Source organism: Perca fluviatilis, chromosome 12, assembly GCF_010015445.1.
Source record: "Perca fluviatilis chromosome 12, GENO_Pfluv_1.0, whole genome shotgun sequence".
Taxonomy (NCBI): Eukaryota; Metazoa; Chordata; class Actinopteri; order Perciformes; family Percidae; genus Perca; species Perca fluviatilis.
In genome coordinates this window covers 16,985,498-17,008,933 of record NC_053123.1, presented here as the reverse complement: position 1 = coordinate 17,008,933, position 23,436 = coordinate 16,985,498, and the positions used below count along the sequence as shown (strand labels likewise).

Below are 23,436 nucleotides of genomic sequence, written 5' to 3'. Positions count from 1 at the left end.
TCATTAGTAGCAATACAGATGATGGCTTCTTCATGAACTCCTGGAAAAGTTACATGTGCAGTGAAACAGGTCATGTTTTATTGTATAAGCAAAACCATTTTATATCTTAAAAATAAAATACAAATATTGAACTAAAGTCATTACTAAAAATATACATATGTTACAAATTACTAATATATAAACAATAATCATAAATAATAATTAACCAGGCCTAGGATTTAAGTTTTTCCAAGCACTTTACAATTTACAGACCCTGGATGACCCAGTTCAGGAAGCCTGACAACTTTTTCCATAATTGAAATTTAAGTGTGACACCCTGAGGAAGTATTATATAACAGCTGAAAAAGCCCGGCAGCTAAGACATTCATAGTCCACATGTCCACCAAAAAGCACACACCTTTTGACCTCTAAGCCCTGGGGCTCCATCATCTCCGGAGCGACCTTTTTTCCCCTGGAGCAAAACAAAGTCAGGGTTTAGTTGATGAACAACCTGGAGATTAGGGTTATCTTGACCATGTCTATGCAAAGTGAAAGTGTATAGACAGGCATTGGTTGAGACAGACAGAGAAAAAAAAGGTAACTGGGCTGATGTCTGAATGTGTGTTATGTATGTGCTTTTGGATGTGAGGGCTGTATGACAGTTGAAGCCAAAGGTGGGCATGAGGGGTCTTGTCCACAGGGCCAGGGTCATTGTCTTGAGCTGCACCTGGACAGCGTGTGTCAATTGCTATCCACCAGAAATCACTAGTTTGTGGCCATTAAACTAATGAGAGCAATTATGCCTCCTCGTCTAAGTGTAAGAATTTGAAGAATCTCTCTGAGAAAAAGCACCTGGTTAATGGCTATGAAGCAACTGTCAGTCTGTCAGCAACATGGTTATCTGCCAGGTTGCTGGAACGCTTGACATTACCTGAGCTGTCTGTTAGTGTGAGTGGGTGTCATCTTGTAGCATCACACAGAAATCATGTGTAATATCTGGTGCTCCATACTGCAGTCCCTCTATCCCTGCGTAACTGACCATGGCAGTAGGGGTTATACGGTGGATTTATGGTGGCCAAAGGTCCAGTTTAATGGAAAGTGGAGCTCTAAATGGTGCCTTTGGTTTCCATGGGGGACATCTTATGTTACATGAGAAATGCACAATAACTGGCTGAGAATGGGCACAACAAACATATTTCTCTAGGAATAGCAGACCACAGTCTCTGATCTCATTTTCCTGTTGCCATAGATTTGCTTTTAGAATGTGGGGCAGGGCCACCTATTCACTTACTCTGCTTGTGCAAATGCCTGCAAGCAATACTAAGGAGAAAAAAGCAAGTAATTATCCTGATTGTTCAAAACTGCCCAATTACCATCCCTAAAATATCAGGAGCATGTTAGATTTCTTTGCATAAGATGTCATGTATCATTTCTTCTCACTTGTGACACTTCAAAGGAAACTGCTCTTTGTTTGTGGGATATTTTCAAAAGACTAAGACTAAATACTCACCGCATGCCCGCTTGGTCCCCTCTCTCCTTTCTCACAAGCACATCTCTGAGCCAGAGGGCACTTTAGAAAAAAAGAGACATGATTGCTAAGCTGTCATGGATGTAATTCTATACACCCTCACCTAATTACACATTATTAAATTTGAAAAGATTCCATATATGAGCTGTCTGATTGTAATATTACTTACTCCTTCATCAGCCAAGTTGGTCTGCAAAGAAAACAAACGTTTATGAATATCTGACAGAATATGAATTTTGACAATATTGCAGTCCCTTATTAGATTTGTTATTGCTTAGTGAGGCAGATTTCTTATGATATTGTAATGTGGCACAATATATGCCAATACTTCATACAAACAGTAGTTTGGGGAAACCAAAGGTATAGGCCCTTAAAATTGAAAGCCGAGAAACTGATAGACAAATAACATTCCTTTATACAATGTTAACAACAACTTAAGTTATTTAAGAATGAGTTATAGCAGTGCCAGTGTATGTCTATGTCTAAATGCAAGTCATGTGTTACTGTATAGATACATTCTAGGAATCCTAGGGGATATGCTTATGCAGATGTCAAACAATGTTTTTTAAAGCTGTGTAAAAAGCTTAAAATCCATAGCTGTCACAATATTCTTTCATTTGTTTCTCCAGAGCATTGTCATCATTCCATCTCTATACGAATACCTGAACAGGCTTGTCCATGTGTCAACCCTGAAAAGATCCTTATTCAAAGCAAATACATCCCCTTACTTCTCAGTGGTGTCTGCTGAAAGACAAGGTATTATACTCACAATCTCAGGGACGATTTTTTAAACAATATCTTTGTCCTGTAAATTATGCAGGAAGCGGGTGGCCGGGAGCTGGCGAAAGCGAGACGGAGATGGGCTACATTGGCTGGCTTCGTTGGCTGCCCGGTGACCCAAAGTGAAGAATTTGATGCCCTGGTTCTTCGCATCAGCGACAGCAGAGAAAATGTCAGGGTTCCCTCGGGTGGGAAATACCATCTGTAAACAGCATGGCTACTTTGATGCTGCCGGGCTGGATTCCTCCAGGTAGATTTTGGTCATGTTGGTGATGGCGTATAGGTGGTGTAGGTGCCATGCCCGATGTAGATGATGGGAGCTATACGGGTCTTGAAGTTCTCTGTGCCCCTCCAGTCTCTGAAGGTTTGCTCTGTGATAAACCGTGACTGCTGTACTGCAGGAGAGCCACCCTCAAGCTTAAGCTGCGGCCGGTCTGCAGCCGTACCTCTTGGAGTCTGTCCACCATGTTCATGATAAACTGCTTTTCCTGCTCATGATTGTCCTTGGCGCTCTCGGAGCTGTCCAACAGGAAGGAGAGCTCCAAGCTACAGTCCTCGTCTAGGATGGCGTGTGAACACAGAACATAATGAAGGACTCTCTATTGGCAATGCAACATGTTTTTAAACTGTTATTACTTTCACTAAGCAATTTATTACATTTTGATTTAACTTTATGTCAAAATGATGCATTTGTTTCTTCAGTCTTCACACAGGGGGAAAACTGCAGATGAGTACAATCAGAGTAAGACATGAACAATACACTGTAGCAACATGATGTTAAATTTCTTGCACCAAAAAGACAATTTGTATGAGAATACAAATATTTTCTTTCATTGTCTTACCTTGTCCATTATGAATATTTGCAGCCAAAGGTTTGGACCTGGATTTTATGTTAGTTTTCCTCTCTTCGTAAAACTCTTGGCCTAGACGCTGGTCAGTGCTGTTACCAGCAGCACTAGCCACGAAGGAGGAACATCTTTGTCCCAGCTTTGGAGAAAATGGCAACAACAAATCAAAATTGATCCATTTTACTGTCCACAAAAGTAGTTTCTGCATCAAATCAGGTTGGAAATGTTTGTTGCATCAGAAAACAGTTTCGTGAATATTTTTTTTTAAAAGTGGATAATATCCTTGAAATAATTGAGCAATTTTTTCTTCACATCAACTTACAGTCCAACCTCCTTTGTAGTATTTCAGTGTCCTATTTTGAGTGCAGTCCAAAATGCAGACTTGAAAAAGGTAGCAGGAACAGCAGAGGAACGGAGTGCCAGGGGAGCTCAGTTAGCTAACAGCAGCAGTGTCAGTCATTCTGAGGTGAAAGACCCCCCAAGACACTCACTCCTTTATAAGGAGGCACTGACAGACCAGATCCCGCTGAGCCGGCCAAGGACTCCCATTCTGCCCTCAGGGCAGGGGAACTTGGATGTTTGTAACAGTGAAGCAAGTACAATCAACTGTAGATGTATGCGTTTACTAGGGGTAACTCATTCTTAAATTCCACAGAATTATCATATTGTGTGTATTTGTCTTTTAATGAAAAGTGGAGGGCTTTTTAACTGCCAGCAAAAATCAGTTGATCAGGACTCATCTATATTTCAACTTCAAATCCTTTAAAGAAAACACATACATTCATTTAAACAGTTAAATAGTTAGACTGCCTCATTCTGCTTATTATCTTACAGTATTTGCTGTGAGAGGATAAATGCCCTGTGGTGATGTATTAGACTGAGTATTGTAAAGTGAGCTGATAATATTGGTTTGAAGCACTTTCTTTTCGATACACTGTGAGCAGGGGATGAGTGGGATGGTTCTAAATAAAATCTAAGAATCTAGCACAGAGTCAACCATGTCTTTTAAAATCTCAATTATTTTGAATCTGTAAGTTACATTAGTCAACCTTGCAGAGAAATGTTGGACATAAACTATAATAGGGCTTGCATCAGATTAAAATAGCACTTAAGACAAAATTGCAACAATAAAATAGGGTCAAACATTTTTTAAGAGGGTGATATAAAAAGCATATGCATAAATTCCACAGGTGGGGGTGGGGTGGGGGTTAAAGTTTAGAGGCCCTAATGGCAAGGGCCTGGTCACCTTTGGACTAGCCCCTCGACTTTAAATGACCATAACAGCCCTGACTGAGAAAACAGGGTTAAAGGGTCTGACATTGTAAAAAGTAGTATAAAATCACTAAGCAATGGCAACTTGTAGATAAGATAGAAAAGTGTCAATTGGATCCAGTTGTTTTAATTAAGAAACCGTGGATGATCACAGTATTCTCAACAGAAACCTCAACTAACTTTTAGTTCACTAGTTTAACCTTTTGTTGGCTATTGTGATTTGTTTCTTTTTAACTGAAAAAGGGGGTTGCAACCAGTAGCGAGTGACATGCAATATATCTTAATAACGAAGCCGTGGGTGGTACTTCCACCTTCTAGACCCTAAAAAAGATGACACATCCACAAGCAGAGGTGACCTTTTATCGTACTGGATCGGTTTAGAGATCGGGCTCTGTGCAGACTGGCTCCTTATTCATGGCTGCCTGCTGCGGGCATGTGGCCATAAGGGTTCAGCCCCCAGACAGCCCCCAAAAAAAGAAAAGGAAAAAAAAAAGAAAACGACAAAAGGAAGTTAAAAAAACCCCAAACAAAAAAAAATAAAAAAAAACCCACAAAAAAAAGGTTGCACTGAATGATGGCTTGGCAAAATCCACTCTGTCACTTTCATATAATGTATTATATGTCCATTCATAGCATTCCTATATACGCAACATTTTACAACTTGTTAAAATTATTTTTAAGTATTGTGTTAGGGGTTAAAAAACAAGAACTGAATACTCTGGCACTCTGTAACAGATGGGTAGAATACACTGTGAAAAAGTTATATTTATTTTCATTACAGTGGTATTTTTGAGTGGTGGTTTTACCTACTGATAATGTAAGTATTTTAAGAAATACATGAACTCTTCTACGAGTGTCATCATGCAGCATGAGGGCAGCAGCAGAACCAGATGTCAGTAAAATCCTACTAGGTGGGTTTGTGCTGCCCTCTATCGGTAAATGAGGGTATAACAACATGATGGACCGCTCATGCTCAGACAGCCCACTGGGTTGAGCAGCAGTTCAAGATCGCTCATAGCTGTGTCCGTGTGTACTGTCCATGGTGTGTATACAGTCACCTTCAGCCATCTACTATATTTGGGTGCTGTCACTGCTGTGGGTACCTTGCTGTGGGATCCACTCTCCTAAAGACAATCAGTGTCTCTTTTCTTTCAGTGAGTGAAGACACTTTTTAAGGATGGACCATTGTCAACATCCTTTGGCTTGACTTAAACACAGCATGCTCAGGTGTCACTCCTGAAATTGACCATAAAGTGTCACCATTCATTTTGCGATCAGTAAGGAGTTTATTTTTTAATTAAAGCAGCTATAAAACACAGTTATTTGGTGATAGTATTACTTCAGTCAGATGTTGCTTCCAGTCATGTCTTGATGACCCAATCAATGACCTTTCAAGTAACTCAGTAAAATTCACTACCTGTTTGAACTTTTTAGCCTGTAAGTTTCAGTGGCAACAAAACATGGACCTTGCAATTCTGAAGCACCAATATGTGGAAACATATTTTACATTGTTTATTTATCCTGTAGATTTAATATATCACACATGCTATCGTTAGTCCTTTGTTTAGTCTCTGTAAGATGTTTCTCAATTCGTAGTTGCTGCTGTTATCGTGATAATCGAAAAGTCACTTTTTAATATGTTGCCATTAATGTTATTCCTTCCCTTCGGGCAGCAACTGCCCAACTGCCGGATAGTGGCTAGGTGCATGGTGCTGTGGTGGATGTCAGTTTGATGAAGGCCTGCCTCCTGATTCTTAATGCACTGGAGGTGGCTGGCGTGAGAGCAGAGGCTGGTGCTGGAGGTGGTACAGCATCTGGGTGAGTGTGATGAAGTGATACTGGGGTCCCGTTTTTGGATGTCTATTACGAGAAAAAAAAAAAAAAAAAAAAAAAAAAAAAGTCTTTACTGTCTCTCCTCATGCACTTCTTCAGGTGAAAACACAGTCAGAATGATCGCTGCATGGATGGCACAGAGGTTCTGGATCCGGAGCCCCTATCAGGATCATTGAGCATTTGAGAACCACCATTGATGTGGGGAGGGGTCCAATTAGCACCAAACTAGTAGAAGTTTGATGATGCTTTAGAGTTATTCTATAATTTTCTTGTTGTCAACAAATCCCAAATCATAAGTTTGTCTCTCAGTACTTCTTGAATTCCTGACTCTGTCCTGTGCAGCTGCCAAGCCTATTTGTTCCTTCTAAAAGGAACTACTACTACTACCCCATATTTGGGGACTATTTATTTAGCGTTCATGTCTTTATAGGATTTAGAACTGCAATTTAAAAATAAAGAATATGGCCAGCGCTGATACTTTAAGCGGCATATTTAAAACCGCTGCATGTCTTTTAGGGCTGCTGGAAGCCCTGGAGTTCACAAAGGCATGAGTGTGGAGCAGAGTCCTGGATCACTGGCATCAAAGTGACAGATCTGCGGCTGCTACACAAAAGGACGGAAAGATTTAGTGAGGTGGTTATCTGACTGCCCTAGATTTTTTCTGTACTCCATATATTGTTTATGTATACATATCTTCGCGTCTGAATATTTGTGTGTTATACTTTAGAGTGTCTGCTCTGTTGGGCCTGTCCCATCTGCTGTAGGTTGCCAATACCGCGCATAAAAGATATGCACCTCAGTACAAGTGGGGCTTGACACAAGATGCTGAAATTGCATCCAGCAGACTCTGTTTTCCTGATTATTCATACTGGGGTGTTCAAATAATTTTGTTACCAGGCTATCTATGTACCTGCTGACTGATTTGGCGGCCCCATGCAACTTTTTGCACCCAAAGCCACGCATTGTCACAGACTAGATGGATCATAAAAGCAGAACGTCCCACTCCAGTAATCCCTCACATACATACATATACATACATACATACACATACATACGTATACAGACATGCACGTACATACACATGCATGCATGCATACATACATACATACACATGACATGCATGCATATATACATACATATACACACACACACACACACATACATACATACACACACACATACACACACACAGAGACACACAGCATACACAGAGGCATGCAGGAAAAAGACAGGCAGAGAGACACACACATGCACAGGAACAGCCCCATTCACAGTAAAGAGCATGGACTTAAAATATGCCCAGCAGTGAACAAGGAACATGGAGGCATAGCCACAGGACATGACAAAGAACACAGCACACAGGAAGAAGAAAGAATGCAGCACGAAACGGAGGAAATAACTGGAGGACACACATTGAATCCCAGAACGGACCAGTAGTGAGAATATGGACATAGAATATAGATGATGGACCGACCAGAAGGAATGAGACCAGGACCACGGACACAGACAGAGACCCTGACACGGAGAATGGACCACACGGAGGTGGCCCAGAGACAGATCCCAGAGCACATACACAGAATGAGACATGAGAAACATCCCTGACAACCCCACACACACATATGTATATGGAGGGAGACACGACCGAATGACCACACACAGACCACAGACTGATATGGAATCAACTTGAAATGGACCCACAGACACAGCACGGATCACAGCCCAGAGACACATCCTAGACACACAGACAAAGAATGGAACGGACCAGAGAAGGAGGCCCCAACATCTGGGTGTAATGGATGAAATGTATGTAGGACCTACCGACCCACAGGTGTGTGTGTGTGTGTGTGTGTAGAGGATCACCTGACAGACCAAGGATCCCACAGGAAGCCAGCAGAGGAATCAACCCACAGGAAACAGGACAGAGTGACACCAAGCACATGAACACACATAGACAGACCAGACCCACAGGAAGAAGGAACAGACAGAAGAAGAGAAGAGACACCACAGGAAACGGAAAAGGAATGGGGTATATGTAGAGAACCGACACAGAATGGAACGAGCCACACACACACAGAATCAACCCACAGTGGAATCACCCCTGAGTGTCAGTGAGGTGGAACAGGAGTGAGATCTGGATGACAGATGTATGCCATGAACTGTGACACTCCACATACACACATAATATACATACACGAGAGTGATCTTAGTAACTGATGTAACAGCACGTAACAGGAACTGGACAAAATGAAAGCAATTAAATAATGAGACTAGGAATATAACAGAAATTAGACTTGCTGGACACACACTTGTAGCCTTGAGACATGGATAATGGAGACAGAGCCTATATGGAGCCACAACGGACAAGAAAATATAAATAGACACACATACAGAAATATAAGGAAAAGTGAATATAATAATGGAAGAAAGGGACAAGGTGGATGGATGGATATGGAAAGAAAGGTGGCAGGAAAGGGAGCCACACATAAATAAATAGTGGAAAGGAATATATAGATAGATAAAAATAATATACATAGTGCAGTGGAGATTTTAAAATAATGGTATGGGAACAGCAATGTGGAAAGAATGAAAGGAAATGAAGGAATGAAGCTTAGGACACAGTAGGTTTGAACACAGTGGATAAAGAAGGAAGGAAAGAAGGAAGGAGAGGGAAGGACAGTGGATGGAAATGGTGGAATGGAAGGTGGTAGAATGGAGGAAGTATGGATGCAGTGGTAGCATGGAAATATAAATAGTGAATAGGTATATAATGGAAATTGCAATGGATGGAAATGGAATGGATCTTTAGTGGAGCCGGAAATGGAATGGATATGGTGGACGGATGGACTGGTACTGTATGTGTTCATACACATTGAACCATTTAGACTTGCAATACAATAGATTACAAATTGTTAACAGTGCATGAGTAAGGCTAGACAGTTCTCTGCAACAATTTAACATTAGTCAATATTTTTCTAAGCATTACTTCATCAACAAATGACTCATTATTATTTAATTAATTTGTATGTAACTCGTGTTATGTAGGTGTTCAGACTTGTATGTTAGACTGGTATGTTCTAGCTTTGACCTAGACAGTGTTATATTGTTTAGATGACTTCTCTGATGATAGACTTGAAATAATACCTTTGGTCGCCGGAAACCCTCGCCATGGGGTCCTTTTTCCCCTTGAACACCCTGTGGTCCTTGAGGTCCCTGTAAACAAAGCCAAAGTGTAAAATATGTCACTCAAACAGTGCTCAGCTCAACGTATGTAACGTATGTGGGCTTTCTCAACAGATCACATGTGCCACTGAAACAAATAAGGACATCACAGACACAGAAACATTCAACACTTTGGGATAGCCCAGACTTTTTCTTAACTTACAGGAAGGCCGGGCTCGCCCACTCCATGGGGACCAGGAGGACCTGGTCGACCCTGGAATCCCATGTCACCCTGCAGATTTATATAGTAACTTAATTCAATAAGAGAATCACAAAGAAATGCAGATAGCAAAATAAACAATCACAAAGTACAACAAAATTAGAGGGTAATCCATAACATTTACTTTTGGTCCAGGAAGTCCAATACCAGTCTCCCCCTGAATCCCTGAGGGGCCAGGTGGGCCACGTTCACCCTGTGTTCACAAACATAATAAAGACTTAACACCACTGTACATTGTCGCTTAAATCATGTATCAATATAGCAAAAGGACTTACGTTCTGAACCAGTTAGTGTCATCCTTTTAAATCGCTTTTCTGCCTTTTTAACCTCTATTTAAACATTTGATGTCTTTCATTTATTGTGTAAAAACACTATGTTGCACCCCTGAAAAGTAGTAACTCAAAACATAATGCACACATGCAGTTTAGATGCTTCTTCAGGCTGAAAATAAATCCTTTAGCTGTTGTGTGTACTGTAAATAGGGTAGTGGGTGAGATACTATGTAATCTCTCCCTGCAGGATAGGACAGATCAGAGCTAAACTTCAATAATGTCTCAAAGTTCAAGAAACCCCAAACAACAGTGTCTTAAAATAACTGCTGAAAGTACTTTTCTACTGTACATCACAGTTTGGATTAATTACAACATTTGATCCAAATGATTAAAGGGAAAACAAATGCAGAGCCTGACATAAAGAGATGTTATGTAATAATTTTGCCTGTCTTAACCATTTTACTGCATTTAATATGAATTTAACCTGAATGATTAACTTTAGAGTTATCAGTCCTTGTTCCAGGCATGCTCATTTGATTGTGAGGACTGTGGAGTGAGAGGCACACTTAAAACATTCTTTTCAGTTGTATCTAGCCCCTTTTTGCCCTGCACCTCACCGGTGGGGATGTGCACACTACCACTACTGCTCTACACTTAAAACTTCACACTCAAATATGTCTTTGTGTCTCACAGGGATACTTTAAGGGAAATATACTAAATATGGACCACCAAGAGACCTGTTAATCTTTGCAAATGCTTCCTACATCATGTCGTCACATGGCGAGACATAAGCATATACTGATCCATGTATGTTATTAACTGCAGACTTTGTTGAAGAAGCTGACAATGCTGTAGGCACTTCCTAATCTGTATTTAGAAACAGGATACAAGGAGAACATTAGGAGAACCTGTAGAGACTTTTGCTGATGGCTCATCCCTATGATAGTGAGTAACAGTAATGATGGGGAAGACTTTGGCTCATTGCCAAGTGTTCACACAGGGTTTATTACCAGACAAACAGGCCTCTGTGCTGCACAGTAAAGACCGGGGTGATAGAGCTCCAACCTCTAGTTTAAACTAATCATAAAAGGAAATGTAAAGGTCACAGCAGATGTGTACCGATGAGGTAAGTAAAAGTTGTTCATAAAGGGGCTGACCTGCTTTCCCTGATGGCCCTCTGGTCCAATGTCTCCATGTGGTCCCGGTAACCCCTAGTCAGAAACAACATACAGTACAGGCCATTAATAAAGAAATAATGTGTTTGAATAAGTGTGTGTGCATGTTAACTATCAAAGCTCTATAAACACATAAATTGCATATTTTGCTACGGAAATTATTACTGACCTGTAAACCTCTAAGTCCTCTTGCTCCAACTGAACCCTCAGGACCCTAAAGTGCATCACACAGGTAAGAGAACGACCATGAGACCAAATGCTGTATGTACAGTAAGTAGGAATGATCAAACTGGGAACATATTATTCATCATGTGTAGTGTCAACAGTACTGTTGTACCCTGTCTCCTTTGATTCCTGGAGTGCCGCACTCACCCCTCTCACCCTGTGTAGAAAATACAAGTACTACACAGGCTTGCATTGATTCAAAAATAAATAATGTTATCATTGCCATTCATCTAAACCACATACCTGCTCTCCTTTATAACCTGGTTTTCCCTACAAATTAAATAAACAGGATGTTATGTGTGAACAAACTACAGAGACAATAATGAATATTTTCTTAATTTTGGTCATGAATAGCGATATTTACCTCCGCACCCTCTCGCCCGGGTAGACCACTTAGTCCTGCTTCACCCTGAAATGACAGAAAGTACACTGACTCATTATGTACAATGAATATGAGTTACAGCTACTGCAAAGTAAATACCTTAACACAGAGTAAACAGTCTGATATTGCAGGTATAAAGAGAAACAGTGTCACCTACATTATCAACAACATTAATGGACTGAAAAGTTAACACATTCCAAAATAAATGTGTATATAATCCACAAACATAAAATTAATTGGAGTCAAGTAATGAACTGACATTGAACAAATCAGCGGTTTGTAATTTTTCCTATATTCCTTATACTATTAAATATGAATGTCCTAATCATTTCCAACAGATTCATATTTCATGACCATGTCAATATTATGCTAAAAATACAAAAAAGCACAGTGCGCATAAACACAAGCGATACAATGGACAGAATATAAAAAGTAATGTAGTCAGATTAATAATTGTATCGACACAAACACTAAGGTAAAAGGTGGGTATTGGACAGACTTTAAAAATGCCAATAGAAGGGATTTAAAGGTAGATTACAGTCTTGCTGCAGTAATGGCAAATGCTCATTCACTGTTAAATTAAAGGTGTGGAGGTGGAATAGGGCTGGAGTTGGTGAGAAATATAAATAGGTTCCACAACATGCAGTACTTCAGAAACAAATAAAAGGACCTTAAAATCAATCCTATATTTGATTGGTTGCCAGCAAAGGAAGGCTAATACAGTCTGCCAAGGCTGACTGACTAACTCACACACACATAAATTGTGTAACAGCCAAGATGTAAAGAAATAAAAGCATGGTGTGGTACATATAGCTTGGTACTCCACCGGAGAGGGGTGACAAGAAAGAAGAAAAGTTACTAGTGTTAGCAGAAACTGTACTTGATAACTAAGAGGCAAAACAACTGCAAAGCTTGAACTTAACTGTTATTTGTAATTGCAGATAATAATGTCAGTTCATAACGCACGAGTGGCTGAGTTTCTTTTGTATGAATATGTAGCTTTAATTCTTCAAGAGCACTTATCCTGTTTGTTTCTATTATGAAACGTACTAAAAAAAACAAAAAAATAAAAAAAAATAACATTAGTAGCTTAATACAGATGATGGCTTCTTCATGAACTCCTGGAAAAGTTACATGTGCAGTGAAACAGGTCATGTTTTATTGTATAAGCAAAACCATTTTATATCTTAAAAATAAAATACAAATATTGAACTAAAGTCATTACTAAAAATATACATATGTTACAAATTACTAATATATAAACAATAATCATAAATAATAATTAACCAGGCCTAGGATTTAAGTTTTTCCAAGCACTTTACAATTTACAGACCCTGGATGACCCAGTTCAGGAAGCCTGACAACTTTTTCCATAATTGAAATTTAAGTGTGACACCCTGAGGAAGTATTATATAACAGCTGAAAAAGCCCGGCAGCTAAGACATTCATAGTCCACATGTCCACCAAAAAGCACACACCTTTTGACCTCTAAGCCCTGGGGCTCCATCATCTCCGGAGCGACCTTTTTTCCCCTGGAGCAAAACAAAGTCAGGGTTTAGTTGATGAACAACCTGGAGATTAGGGTTATCTTGACCATGTCTATGCAAAGTGAAAGTGTATAGACAGGCATTGGTTGAGACAGACAGAGAAAAAAAAGGTAACTGGGCTGATGTCTGAATGTGTGTTATGTATGTGCTTTTGGATGTGAGGGCTGTATGACAGTTGAAGCCAAAGGTGGGCATGAGGGGTCTTGTCCACAGGGCCAGGGGTCATTGTCTTGAGCTGCACCTGGACAGCGTGTGTCAATTGCTATCCACCAGAAATCACTAGTTTGTGGCCATTAAACTAATGAGAGCAATTATGCCTCCTCGTCTAAGTGTAAGAATTTGAAGAATCTCTCTGAGAAAAAGCACCTGGTTAATGGCTATGAAGCAACTGTCAGTCTGTCAGCAACATGGTTATCTGCCAGGTTGCTGGAACGCTTGACATTACCTGAGCTGTCTGTTAGTGTGAGTGGGTGTCATCTTGTAGCATCACACAGAAATCATGTGTAATATCTGGTGCTCCATACTGCAGTCCCTCTATCCCTGCGTAACTGACCATGGCAGTAGGGGTTATACGGTGGATTTATGGTGGCCAAAGGTCCAGTTTAATGGAAAGTGGAGCTCTAAATGGTGCCTTTGGTTTCCATGGGGGACATCTTATGTTACATGAGAAATGCACAATAACTGGCTGAGAATGGGCACAACAAACATATTTCTCTAGGAATAGCAGACCACAGTCTCTGATCTCATTTTCCTGTTGCCATAGATTTGCTTTTAGAATGTGGGGCAGGGCCACCTATTCACTTACTCTGCTTGTGCAAATGCCTGCAAGCAATACTAAGGAGAAAAAAGCAAGTAATTATCCTGATTGTTCAAAACTGCCCAATTACCATCCCTAAAATATCAGGAGCATGTTAGATTTCTTTGCATAAGATGTCATGTATCATTTCTTCTCACTTGTGACACTTCAAAGGAAACTGCTCTTTGTTTGTGGGATATTTTCAAAAGACTAAGACTAAATACTCACGCGCGTGCCCGCTTGGTCCCTCTCTCCTTTCTCACAAGCACATCTCTGAGCCAGAGGGGCACTTTAGAAAAAAGAGACATGATTGCTAAGCTGTCATGGATGTAATTCTATACACCCTCACCTAATTACACATTATTAAATTTGAAAAGATTCCATATATGAGCTGTCTGATTGTAATATTACTTACTCCTTCATCAGCCAAGTTGGTCTGCAAAGAAAACAAACGTTTATGAATATCTGACAGAATATGAATTTTGACAATATTGCAGTCCCTTATTAGATTTGTTATTGCTTAGTGAGGCAGATTTCTTATGATATTGTAATGTGGCACAATATATGCCAATACTTCATACAAACAGTAGTTTGGGGAAACCAAAGGTATAGGCCCTTAAAATTGAAAGCCGAGAAACTGATAGACAAATAACATTCCTTTATACAATGTTAACAACAACTTAAGTTATTTAAGAATGAGTTATAGCAGTGCCAGTGTATGTCTATGTCTAAATGCAAGTCATGTGTTACTGTATAGATACATTCTAGGAATCCTAGGGGATATGCTTATGCAGATGTCAAACAATGTTTTTTAAAGCTGTGTAAAAAGCTTAAAATCCATAGCTGTCACAATATTCTTTCATTTGTTTCTCCAGAGCATTGTCATCATTCCATCTCTATACGAATACCTGAACAGGCTTGTCCATGTGTCAACCCTGAAAAGATCCTTATTCAAAGCAAATACATCCCCTTACTTCTCAGTGGTGTCTGCTGAAAGACAAGGTATTATACTCACAATCTCAGGGACGATTTTTTCAACAATATCTTTGTCCTGTAAATTATGCAGGAAGCGGGTGGCCGGGGAGCTGGCGAGCAGACGGAGATGGGCTACATTGGCTGGCTCGTTGGCTGCCCGGGTGATGCCCAAAGTGAAGAATTTGATGCCCTGGTTCTTCGCATCAGCGACAGCAGAGAAAATGTCAGGGTTCCTCGGGTGGGAAATACCATCTGTAAACAGCATGGCTACTTTGATGCTGCCGGGGCTGGATTCCTCCAGGTAGATTTTGGTCATGTTGGTGATGGCGTAGGTGGTGTAGGTGCCATGCCCGATGTAGATGATGGGAGCTATACGGGTCTTGAAGTTCTCTGTGCCCCTCCAGTCTCTGAAGGTTTGCTCTGTGATAACGTGACTGCTGTACTGCAGGAGAGCCACCCTCAAGCTTAAGCTGCGGCCGGTCTGCAGCCGTACCTCTTGGAGTCTGTCCACCATGTTCATGATAAACTGCTTTTCCTGCTCATGATTGTCCTTGGCGCTCTCGGAGCTGTCCAACAGGAAGGAGAGCTCCAAGCTACAGTCCTCGTCTAGGATGGCTGTGTGAACACAGAACATAATGAAGGACTCTCTATTGGCAATGCAACATGTTTTTAAACTGTTATTACTTTCACTAAGCAATTTATTACATTTTGATTTAACTTTATGTCAAAATGATGCATTTGTTTCTTCAGTCTTCACACAGGGGAAAACTGCAGATGAGTACAATCAGAGTAAGACATGAACAATACACTGTAGCAACATGATGTTAAATTTCTTGCACCAAAAAGACAATTTGTATGAGAATACAAATATTTTCTTTCATTGTCTTACCTTGTCCATTATGAATATTTGCAGCCAAAGGTTTGGACCTGGATTTTATGTTAGTTTTCCTCTCTTCGTAAAACTCTTGGGCCCAGACGCTGGTCAGTGCTGTTACCAGCAGCACCAACGTAGAGGAGGGGAACATCTTTGTCCCAGCTTTGGAGAAAAATGGCAACAACAAATCAAAATTGATCCATTTTACTGTCCACAAAAAGTAGTTTCTGCATCAAATCAGGTTGGAAATGTTTGTGCATCAGAAAACAGTTTCGTGAATATTATTTTCTTTTAAAAGTGGATAATATCCTTGAAATAATTGAGCAATTTTTCTTCACATCAACTTACAGTCCAACCTCCTTTGTAGTATTTCAGTGTCCTATTTTGAGTGCAGTCCAAAATGCAGACTTGAAAAAGGTAGCAGGAACAGCAGAGGACCGGAGTGCGCAGGGAGCTCAAGTTAGCTAACAGCAGCAGTGTCAGTCATTCTGAGGAGTGAAAGACCCCAAGACACTCACTCCTCCTTTATAAGGAGGCACTGACAGACCAGATCCCGCTGAGCCTTGCAAGGACTCCCATTCTGCCCTCAGGGCAGGGGAACTTGGATGTTTGTAACAGTGAAGCAAGTACAATCAACTGTAGATGTATGCGTTTACTAGGGGGTAACTCATTCTTAAATTCCACAGAATTATCATATTGTGTATTTGTCTTTTTATTGAAAAGTGAGAGCCTTTTTAACTGCCAGCAAAAATCAGTTGATCAGGACTCATCTATATTTCAACTTCAAATCCTTTAAAGAAAACACATACATTCATTTAAACAGTTAAATAGTTAGACTGCCTCATTCTGCTTATTATCTTACAGTATTTGCTGTGAGAGGATAAATGCCTGTGGTGATGTATTAGACTGAGTATTGTAAAGTGAGCTGATAATATTGGTTTGAAGCACTTTCTTTCGACCATAGCGAGCAGGGATGAGTGGGATGGTTCTAAATAAAATCTAAGAATCTAGCACAGAGTCAACCATGTCTTTTAAAATCTCAATTATTTTGAATCTGTAAGTTACATTAGTCAACCTTGCAGAGAAATGTTGGACATAAACTATAATAGGCTTGCATCAGATTAAAATAGCACTTAAGACAAAATTGCAACAATAAAATAGGGTCAACACATTTTTTTAAGAGGTGATATAAAAAGCATATGCATAAATTCCACAGGTGGGGGTGGGGGTGGGGGGTTAAAGTTTAGAGGCCCTAATGGCAAGGGCCTGGTCACCTTTGGACTAGCCCTCGACTTTAAATGACCATAACAGCCCTGACTGAGAAAACAGGGTTAAAGGGTCTGACATTGTAAAAAGTAGTATAAAATCACTAAGCAATGGCAACTTGTAGATAAGATAGAAAAGTGTCAATTGGATCCAGTTGTTTTAATTAAGAAACCGTGGATGATCACAGTATTCTCAACAGAAACCTCAACTAACTTTAGTTCACTAGTTTAACCTTTTGTTGGCTATTGTGATTTGTTTCTTTTAACTGAAAAAGGGGGTTGCAACCAGTAAGCGAGTGACATGCAATATATCTTAATAACAGAAGCCGTAGGTGGTACTTCACCTTCTAGACCCTAAAAGATGACCATCCACTAGCAGAGGTGACCTTTTATCGTACTGGTACGGTTTAGAGATGGGGCTGGTCCTGTGCAGACTGGCTCCTTATTCATGGCTGCCTGCTGTGCTTAAGGTGACGACAAGGCTTTGGTTCGCAAAGCTCCAGGCAAGAAGTAATTAGAAGATACTCTCTGACACAAAGGAATGTTGCACTGAATGATGGCTTGGCAAAATCCACTCTGTCACTTTCATATAATGTATTATATGTCCATTCATAGCATTCCTATATGCTGCAGCAACATTTACAACTTGTGAAAATTATTTTTAAGTATTGTGTTAGGGGTTAAAAAACAAGAACTGAATACTCTGGCACTCTGTAACAGATGGGTAGAATACACTGTGAAATTTACAGTATTTTATTTTCATTACAGTGGTATTTTGAGTGGTGGTTTTACCTACTGATAATGTAAGTATTTTAAGAAATACATGAACTCTTCTACAGTGTCATCATGCAGCATGAGGGCAGCAGCAGAACCAGATGTCAGTAAAATCCTACTAGGTGGGTTTGTGCTGCCCTCTATCGGTAAATGAGGGTATAACAACATGATGGACCGCTCATGCTCAGACAGCCCACTGGGTTGAGCAGCAGTTCAAGATCGCTCATAGCTGTGTCCGTGTGTACTGTCCATGGTGTGTACAGTCACCTTCAGCCATCTACTATGTTGGGTGCTGTCACTGCTGTGGGACGTTGCCGCAGTGGGATCCACTCTCTAAAGACAATCAGTGTCTCTTTCTTTCAGTGAGTGAAGACACTTTTTAAGGATGGACCGACTGTCAACATCCTTTGGCTTGACTTAAACGCATGCTCAGTGTGTCACTCCTGAAATTGACCATAAAGTGTCACCATTCATTTGCGATCAGTAGGGATTTATTTTTTTAATTAAAGCAGCTATAAAACACAGTTATTTGGTGATAGTATTACTTCAGTCAGATGTTGTAGCTCCAGTCATGTCTTGATGACCCCAATCAATGACCTTTCCAAGTAACTCAGTAAAATTCACTACCTGTTTGAACTTTTTAGCCTGTAAGTTTCAGTGGCAACAAAACATGGACCTTGCAATTCTGAAGCACCAATATGTGGAAACATATTTTACATTGTTTATTTATCCTGTAGATTTAATATATCACACATGCTATACGTTAGTCCTTGTTTAGTCTCTGTAAGATGTTTCTCAATTCGAGTTGCTGCTGTTATCGTAATCGCAAAGTCACTTTTAATATGTTGCCATTAATGTCATTGTCCCTTCAGGCAGCACTGCCCAACTGCCGGATAGTGGCTGCGATTGGTGCTGTGGTGGATGTCCAGTTTGATGAAGGCCTGCCTCCTATTCTTAATGCACTGGAGGTGGCTGGCTGTGAGAGCAGGCTGGTGCTGGAGGTGGTACAGCATCTGGGTGAGTGTGATGAATTGATACTGGGGTCCGTTTTTGGATGTCTGTTACGAAAAAAAAAAAAAAAAAAAAGTCTTTACTGTCTCTCCTCATGCACTTCTTCAGGTGAAAACACAGTCAGAATGATCGCCATGGATGGCACAGAGGTTCTGGATCCCGGAGCCCCTATCAGGATCATTGAGCATTTGAGAACCCATTGATGAGAGGGGTCCAATTAGCACCAAACAGTAAGTTTGATGATGCTAGAGTTATTCTATATTTTCTTGTTGTCAACAAATCCCAAATCATAAGTTTGTCTCTCAGTACTTCTTGAATTCCTGACTCTGTCCGTGGCAGCTGCAAGCCTATTTGTTCCTTCTAAAAGGAACTATTACTACTACCCCATGTTGGGGACTATTTATTTTGCTGGTTCATGTCTTCATAGGATTCATTCACAATTAAAAAATAAGAATATGGCCAGCCTTGTCCTTTAAACAGCATATTTAAAAATAACTTATCATCTTGCAGAACTGCTGAAGCCCCTGAGTTCACAAACATGAGTGTGGAGCAGGAGATCCTGGTCACTGGCATCAAAGTGGTAGATCTGCTGGCACCATACACAAAGGACGGAAAGATTGGTAGGTGGATTATCTGACACCCTAGATTTTTTTTCTGTACTCATATATTGTTTATGTATACATATCTTGCGTCTGAATATTTGTGTCATTGTCCTTTAGGTGTCTGCTCTGTTGGGCCATATCCCATCTGCTGTGGGTTGCCAGCCCACACTGCCCACTACCAAAAAGGGCTCCATCACCTCAGTACAAGTGAGACGACACAAGATGCTAATTGCACATCAGCAGACTCTCATTTTTCCTGATTATTCATACTAAAATTGTTCAAATAATTTTGTTACAGGCTATCTATGTACCTGCTGATGATTTAACTGACCCTGCTCCTGCCACAACTTTTGCTCACTTGGATGCAACAAATGACTGTTAACAATATCCGCAATCCAAAAACTAAACTAAAATCTTGTCTAACAACCTAACTGGTTTTTTTAGGAGTACAAATCATTGCAGGACATCATTGCTATCTTGGATATGGATGAATTATCTGAGGAAGCTAACTGTAGCTCGTGCTTATAAGATCCATCGTTTTTGTCGCAGCCCTTCCAGGTAGCAGACGTCTTATGGGAAAGCTGGTGCCTCTGAAGGAAAACAATCAAAGGATTCCAGAGCATTCTAGGAGGTAGAGTGCTGTGTCAAGGTTCATATATTTCTAAATGGGATTAACTTAATGGACATTTGATTGTAATGGTTATTCTTTTCTTTCTTCAAGGAGAATATGATGCCCTGCCAGAGCAAGCTTTCTACTTGGTGGGTCCCATTGAAGAAGCAATCCAAAAGGCTGAGAAACTGGCAGAGGAGCATTCTTTAGTGATGTGTCTGTATAGTTTTATGAGACTAACATTTGTACAATATAATTTCTATTTAAGGAACTTTTAAGATGTCATGCTGTGTATGTTGTGTTGTGGTTCCATTTCTATGGAAAGGTGAAGACGAAATTAAAAATAACATTGCGATATATATTTTTTGTCACAGTTTGAACTTTTTTTCCTTCACATTGTTAGCACTGTCAGTGAGCAAACATTCTTGGTGAAAAATATTTGTTTTAATGAAAACATAACACTTACATATTATTGCTAAAGTTTAGCCCATCATGTGGCGAAGTTTCTTATTTAACTCCCTTTCTTGTAAAAGGAGGTTGGTGCTGTGTTCTTTGAAGGCTTCAAAATCCTGTAAAATAATGGCAGAAGAAGATATGTTGAGCATGTTATGTGGGCCACTGTCAATCACACTTCAATATTGCAGATTTTAACAAACCTTTTTCAGCTTCTCATATTTTGTCGTGGATTCATCAAGAGCAGACTGGAGAGACTTCACTTTAACATCTGCATTAACAGTTTCTGCTTCCTGTTCAAACCTGAGGCAAGGTCAGAACAAATATAGTCATGGACAATACTGGTTATCCTTCAGGATTTTTCTTAAAGCAGTATAGGGTTGTTGATGCACAATTTACCTGTCCTCTGCTTCGGCGCGGGCTTTTTTCTCCTCTTTCCATTTTGTCTCCAGTTGCTGGATTTCCTCTTGTTTCTCCTGTATTTAAGAGCAATTTGTTTGAAGATAAAGTAATTGGTTCATCTGTGCAGAGCTTTTTCTTTTTTTTGCATTTCAGTGAGGAGAGCAAATAGTATATTCAATCACCTGTATTACTTTCCCTCTTTCCATAGACAGACACAGTAATTTGTCCTTCTCTTTGGTGAGGCTTGTTATGCTTTCTCTCATATTGGTTTCCTTGAAAGCATGCTCTTCTTCAGCATTTTGTAGATTCAGCTTTAATGCTGATTGTGGAGAGAAGGCCAGAAGTTTACAAGTGCTTGTACTTTGTTGCACTTGAGAATATAATATAATATTGAGAATGATAAAACGTTGACTACCCACCGTTGTACATCTCTACAGCATCTCTTTGTTGTTTCTGAGCATCATGCAATTGATCAAGTAGCTTTGTGGCCCTGGATTGATGCTGAGCTGTTTGTTCCAGGAGTTTTGACTGGCATCCAGCTAATTTCTCCCTAAAAGATAGATGTAAAATTCAGCAAAGGTATTCAATTTAACAACAAACAGAAAATCTTAAACCAGGGAATGTTTGGCAGTTTTACCTAATAAATTACTCATAAGATTATTAAAATTGCTGTTGATTAATATTCTGTTGGTTGACCATGACAATAGTTCTACTTACTGATATTCAATTTCCTTATTTGTGTATTTCTCTCTCAGCTGTTTGATTTCTTGCATCTGTTTTTGAACAAACACTTCTTTATCTTGTAATTTTTGGGAGAAAAGTGTGTCATTTTCTGACTGCAGCTGTTTGTTTTCCAGCTTTAATTGGGCATTCTGACTTTTGTACTCTTCCATGAAAGCAATAATTGCTTGATTGTTGGCAGCTAAATCCATAAATCTCTTCTCTAATAGCTCTGCTCTGTTTCTTTCACTGTCCAGTTCTGTCTGGCAGTCTGTTACTCTGCTCTCTAGCTCCGTATTGATATGTTGCAGGGCTTGACATCGAAGAAGCACCTCATCTGCTCTCTCTTTCAACATGCAGATCAGACTTGACTGTTCATCTATCCTGGACCGCAGCATCCCTGTCTCTGTTGCATCATTCGCAGAAATGCTTCGAAGTTTCTCCAGTGACTTCCGAACAATATCCACATGCTGGGAACAAGGGAAAAGGTCATGTGATAGAACATGATACACAGATGCTTTTGGCAGCTCCATAGTAAAGTCATGCTGTGTTTGGACAAGGGCCTGACTGACACTGTTGTTTGAGGCTGATACTGATATCATTTGAGATGATATAGCTAGCTATCTGTGGAGAAAATAAACTTTAGGTGCTCTCTTGGGCTTTAGTTTGGACAGTCAAACTTTTCTTTTCTAACGTTAACTTCTAACGTTATACATTTGGGTAGCTTTATTTTAAACAATACATAATATGTAGCTAACTTTATAAGCTCATATTTATAAGCTGGTCAAATAAATGTAACGTTAGTGGAGTAACGTAACTAACTAGTTAACGTTACAAAGCACAATATTTCCCTGTAATGTAGCTGGCTAACTTGACATCAAATTTGAAGTGTGACGTTACTCAGGAGACGGCTAACTAGCAAGTTAACGTTAGTTAGCTAGCTAGCTAGCTAAACTAAACTAGCTAAACTACTAACGTTTTTATGCATAAATTTAGCAACGGAGGACCCCGCAGTTTTATCGTTATCATCAATATTTTCTTACCTGCGTCGTGTTGCCCTCCACCTTCATAAAGTTTTCTGCATTTCTCCGTGGAGTTGCCATGATGAGTACAAATGAAAAAAGGCCTTTATCGTTACTTAACTTTCCCCTGAGGTCTCAGTTCCTCATTTCTCCAAGTTTTAGTTGCTCGGTTGCTAATGGCAACCATCTTTGAGCTGTCCTGTGATTTAGGGTGGATGCTAGATCGGATCCACTAGACGTGTCGACGTCACAGGACGTGCCTCGTGGCCTGTATTATTCTGACTTTTTCTGCCTCTGATTGGCTTACCCTGGTTTTCTTACCCTAACCCTAACCAATCCCCAGTCCCCATGCCTAAACCTAACTACGTCGACCATTCTAGCAGATCCGAATTAGCATCTAAACTGATTTTTTAGGAGCAGGCCGCGACGGCAGGTGGAATGCTGGTACCTCTGCTAGGCCGCATGATGGAGGTGTTGGACTGCTGTTCAGACGCTAGCACTATTAAGGGAACGTTATGGGTCGAACAAAAATATGTAGGAAGAACCTAACGTTAGTTTTCTTATCTTGTTTATACCATGTTTAACTTTGGTAGTCCTCCTGTACATTTGTGGACACTTAATTTAATGGTGCAGTGCAACTGCCAATTTTCTT

At 40.1% G+C, this 23,436-nt stretch overlaps 1 protein-coding gene and 1 long non-coding RNA gene across 2 annotated transcripts in view; both read right to left on the bottom strand.

The window, feature by feature from the left end:
• The window catches only part of col28a2a (collagen, type XXVIII, alpha 2a), a 35,490-nt gene extending 14,627 nt beyond the window's left edge, over positions 1-20,863 (bottom strand). The window contains exons 1-14 of the mRNA XM_039818963.1: positions 20,844-20,863; positions 20,654-20,756; positions 15,941-16,087; positions 15,092-15,666; positions 14,494-14,512; positions 14,305-14,366; positions 13,212-13,265; positions 11,716-11,760; positions 11,595-11,621; positions 11,464-11,508; positions 11,296-11,340; positions 11,109-11,162; positions 9,804-9,872; positions 9,623-9,691 (exon numbers count right to left, since the gene is read on the bottom strand). Of these exons, the coding sequence (XP_039674897.1) occupies positions 9,623-9,691; positions 9,804-9,872; positions 11,109-11,162; positions 11,296-11,340; positions 11,464-11,508; positions 11,595-11,621; positions 11,716-11,760; positions 13,212-13,265; positions 14,305-14,366; positions 14,494-14,512; positions 15,092-15,666; positions 15,941-16,076 (1,200 nt within the window). The 5' untranslated portion in view covers positions 16,077-16,087; positions 20,654-20,756; positions 20,844-20,863. The remainder of the gene's footprint in view (positions 1-9,622; positions 9,692-9,803; positions 9,873-11,108; positions 11,163-11,295; positions 11,341-11,463; positions 11,509-11,594; positions 11,622-11,715; positions 11,761-13,211; positions 13,266-14,304; positions 14,367-14,493; positions 14,513-15,091; positions 15,667-15,940; positions 16,088-20,653; positions 20,757-20,843) is intronic.
• Positions 426-2,349, bottom strand: LOC120570570. Its single transcript, XR_005641084.1, has 4 exons — positions 2,277-2,349; positions 1,677-1,697; positions 1,490-1,549; positions 426-451 (listed from the first exon to the last, which is right to left on the bottom strand). It is a non-coding gene; the product is annotated as an uncharacterized LOC120570570 (long non-coding RNA).
• Positions 20,864-23,436: the final 2,573 nt, after the last annotated feature.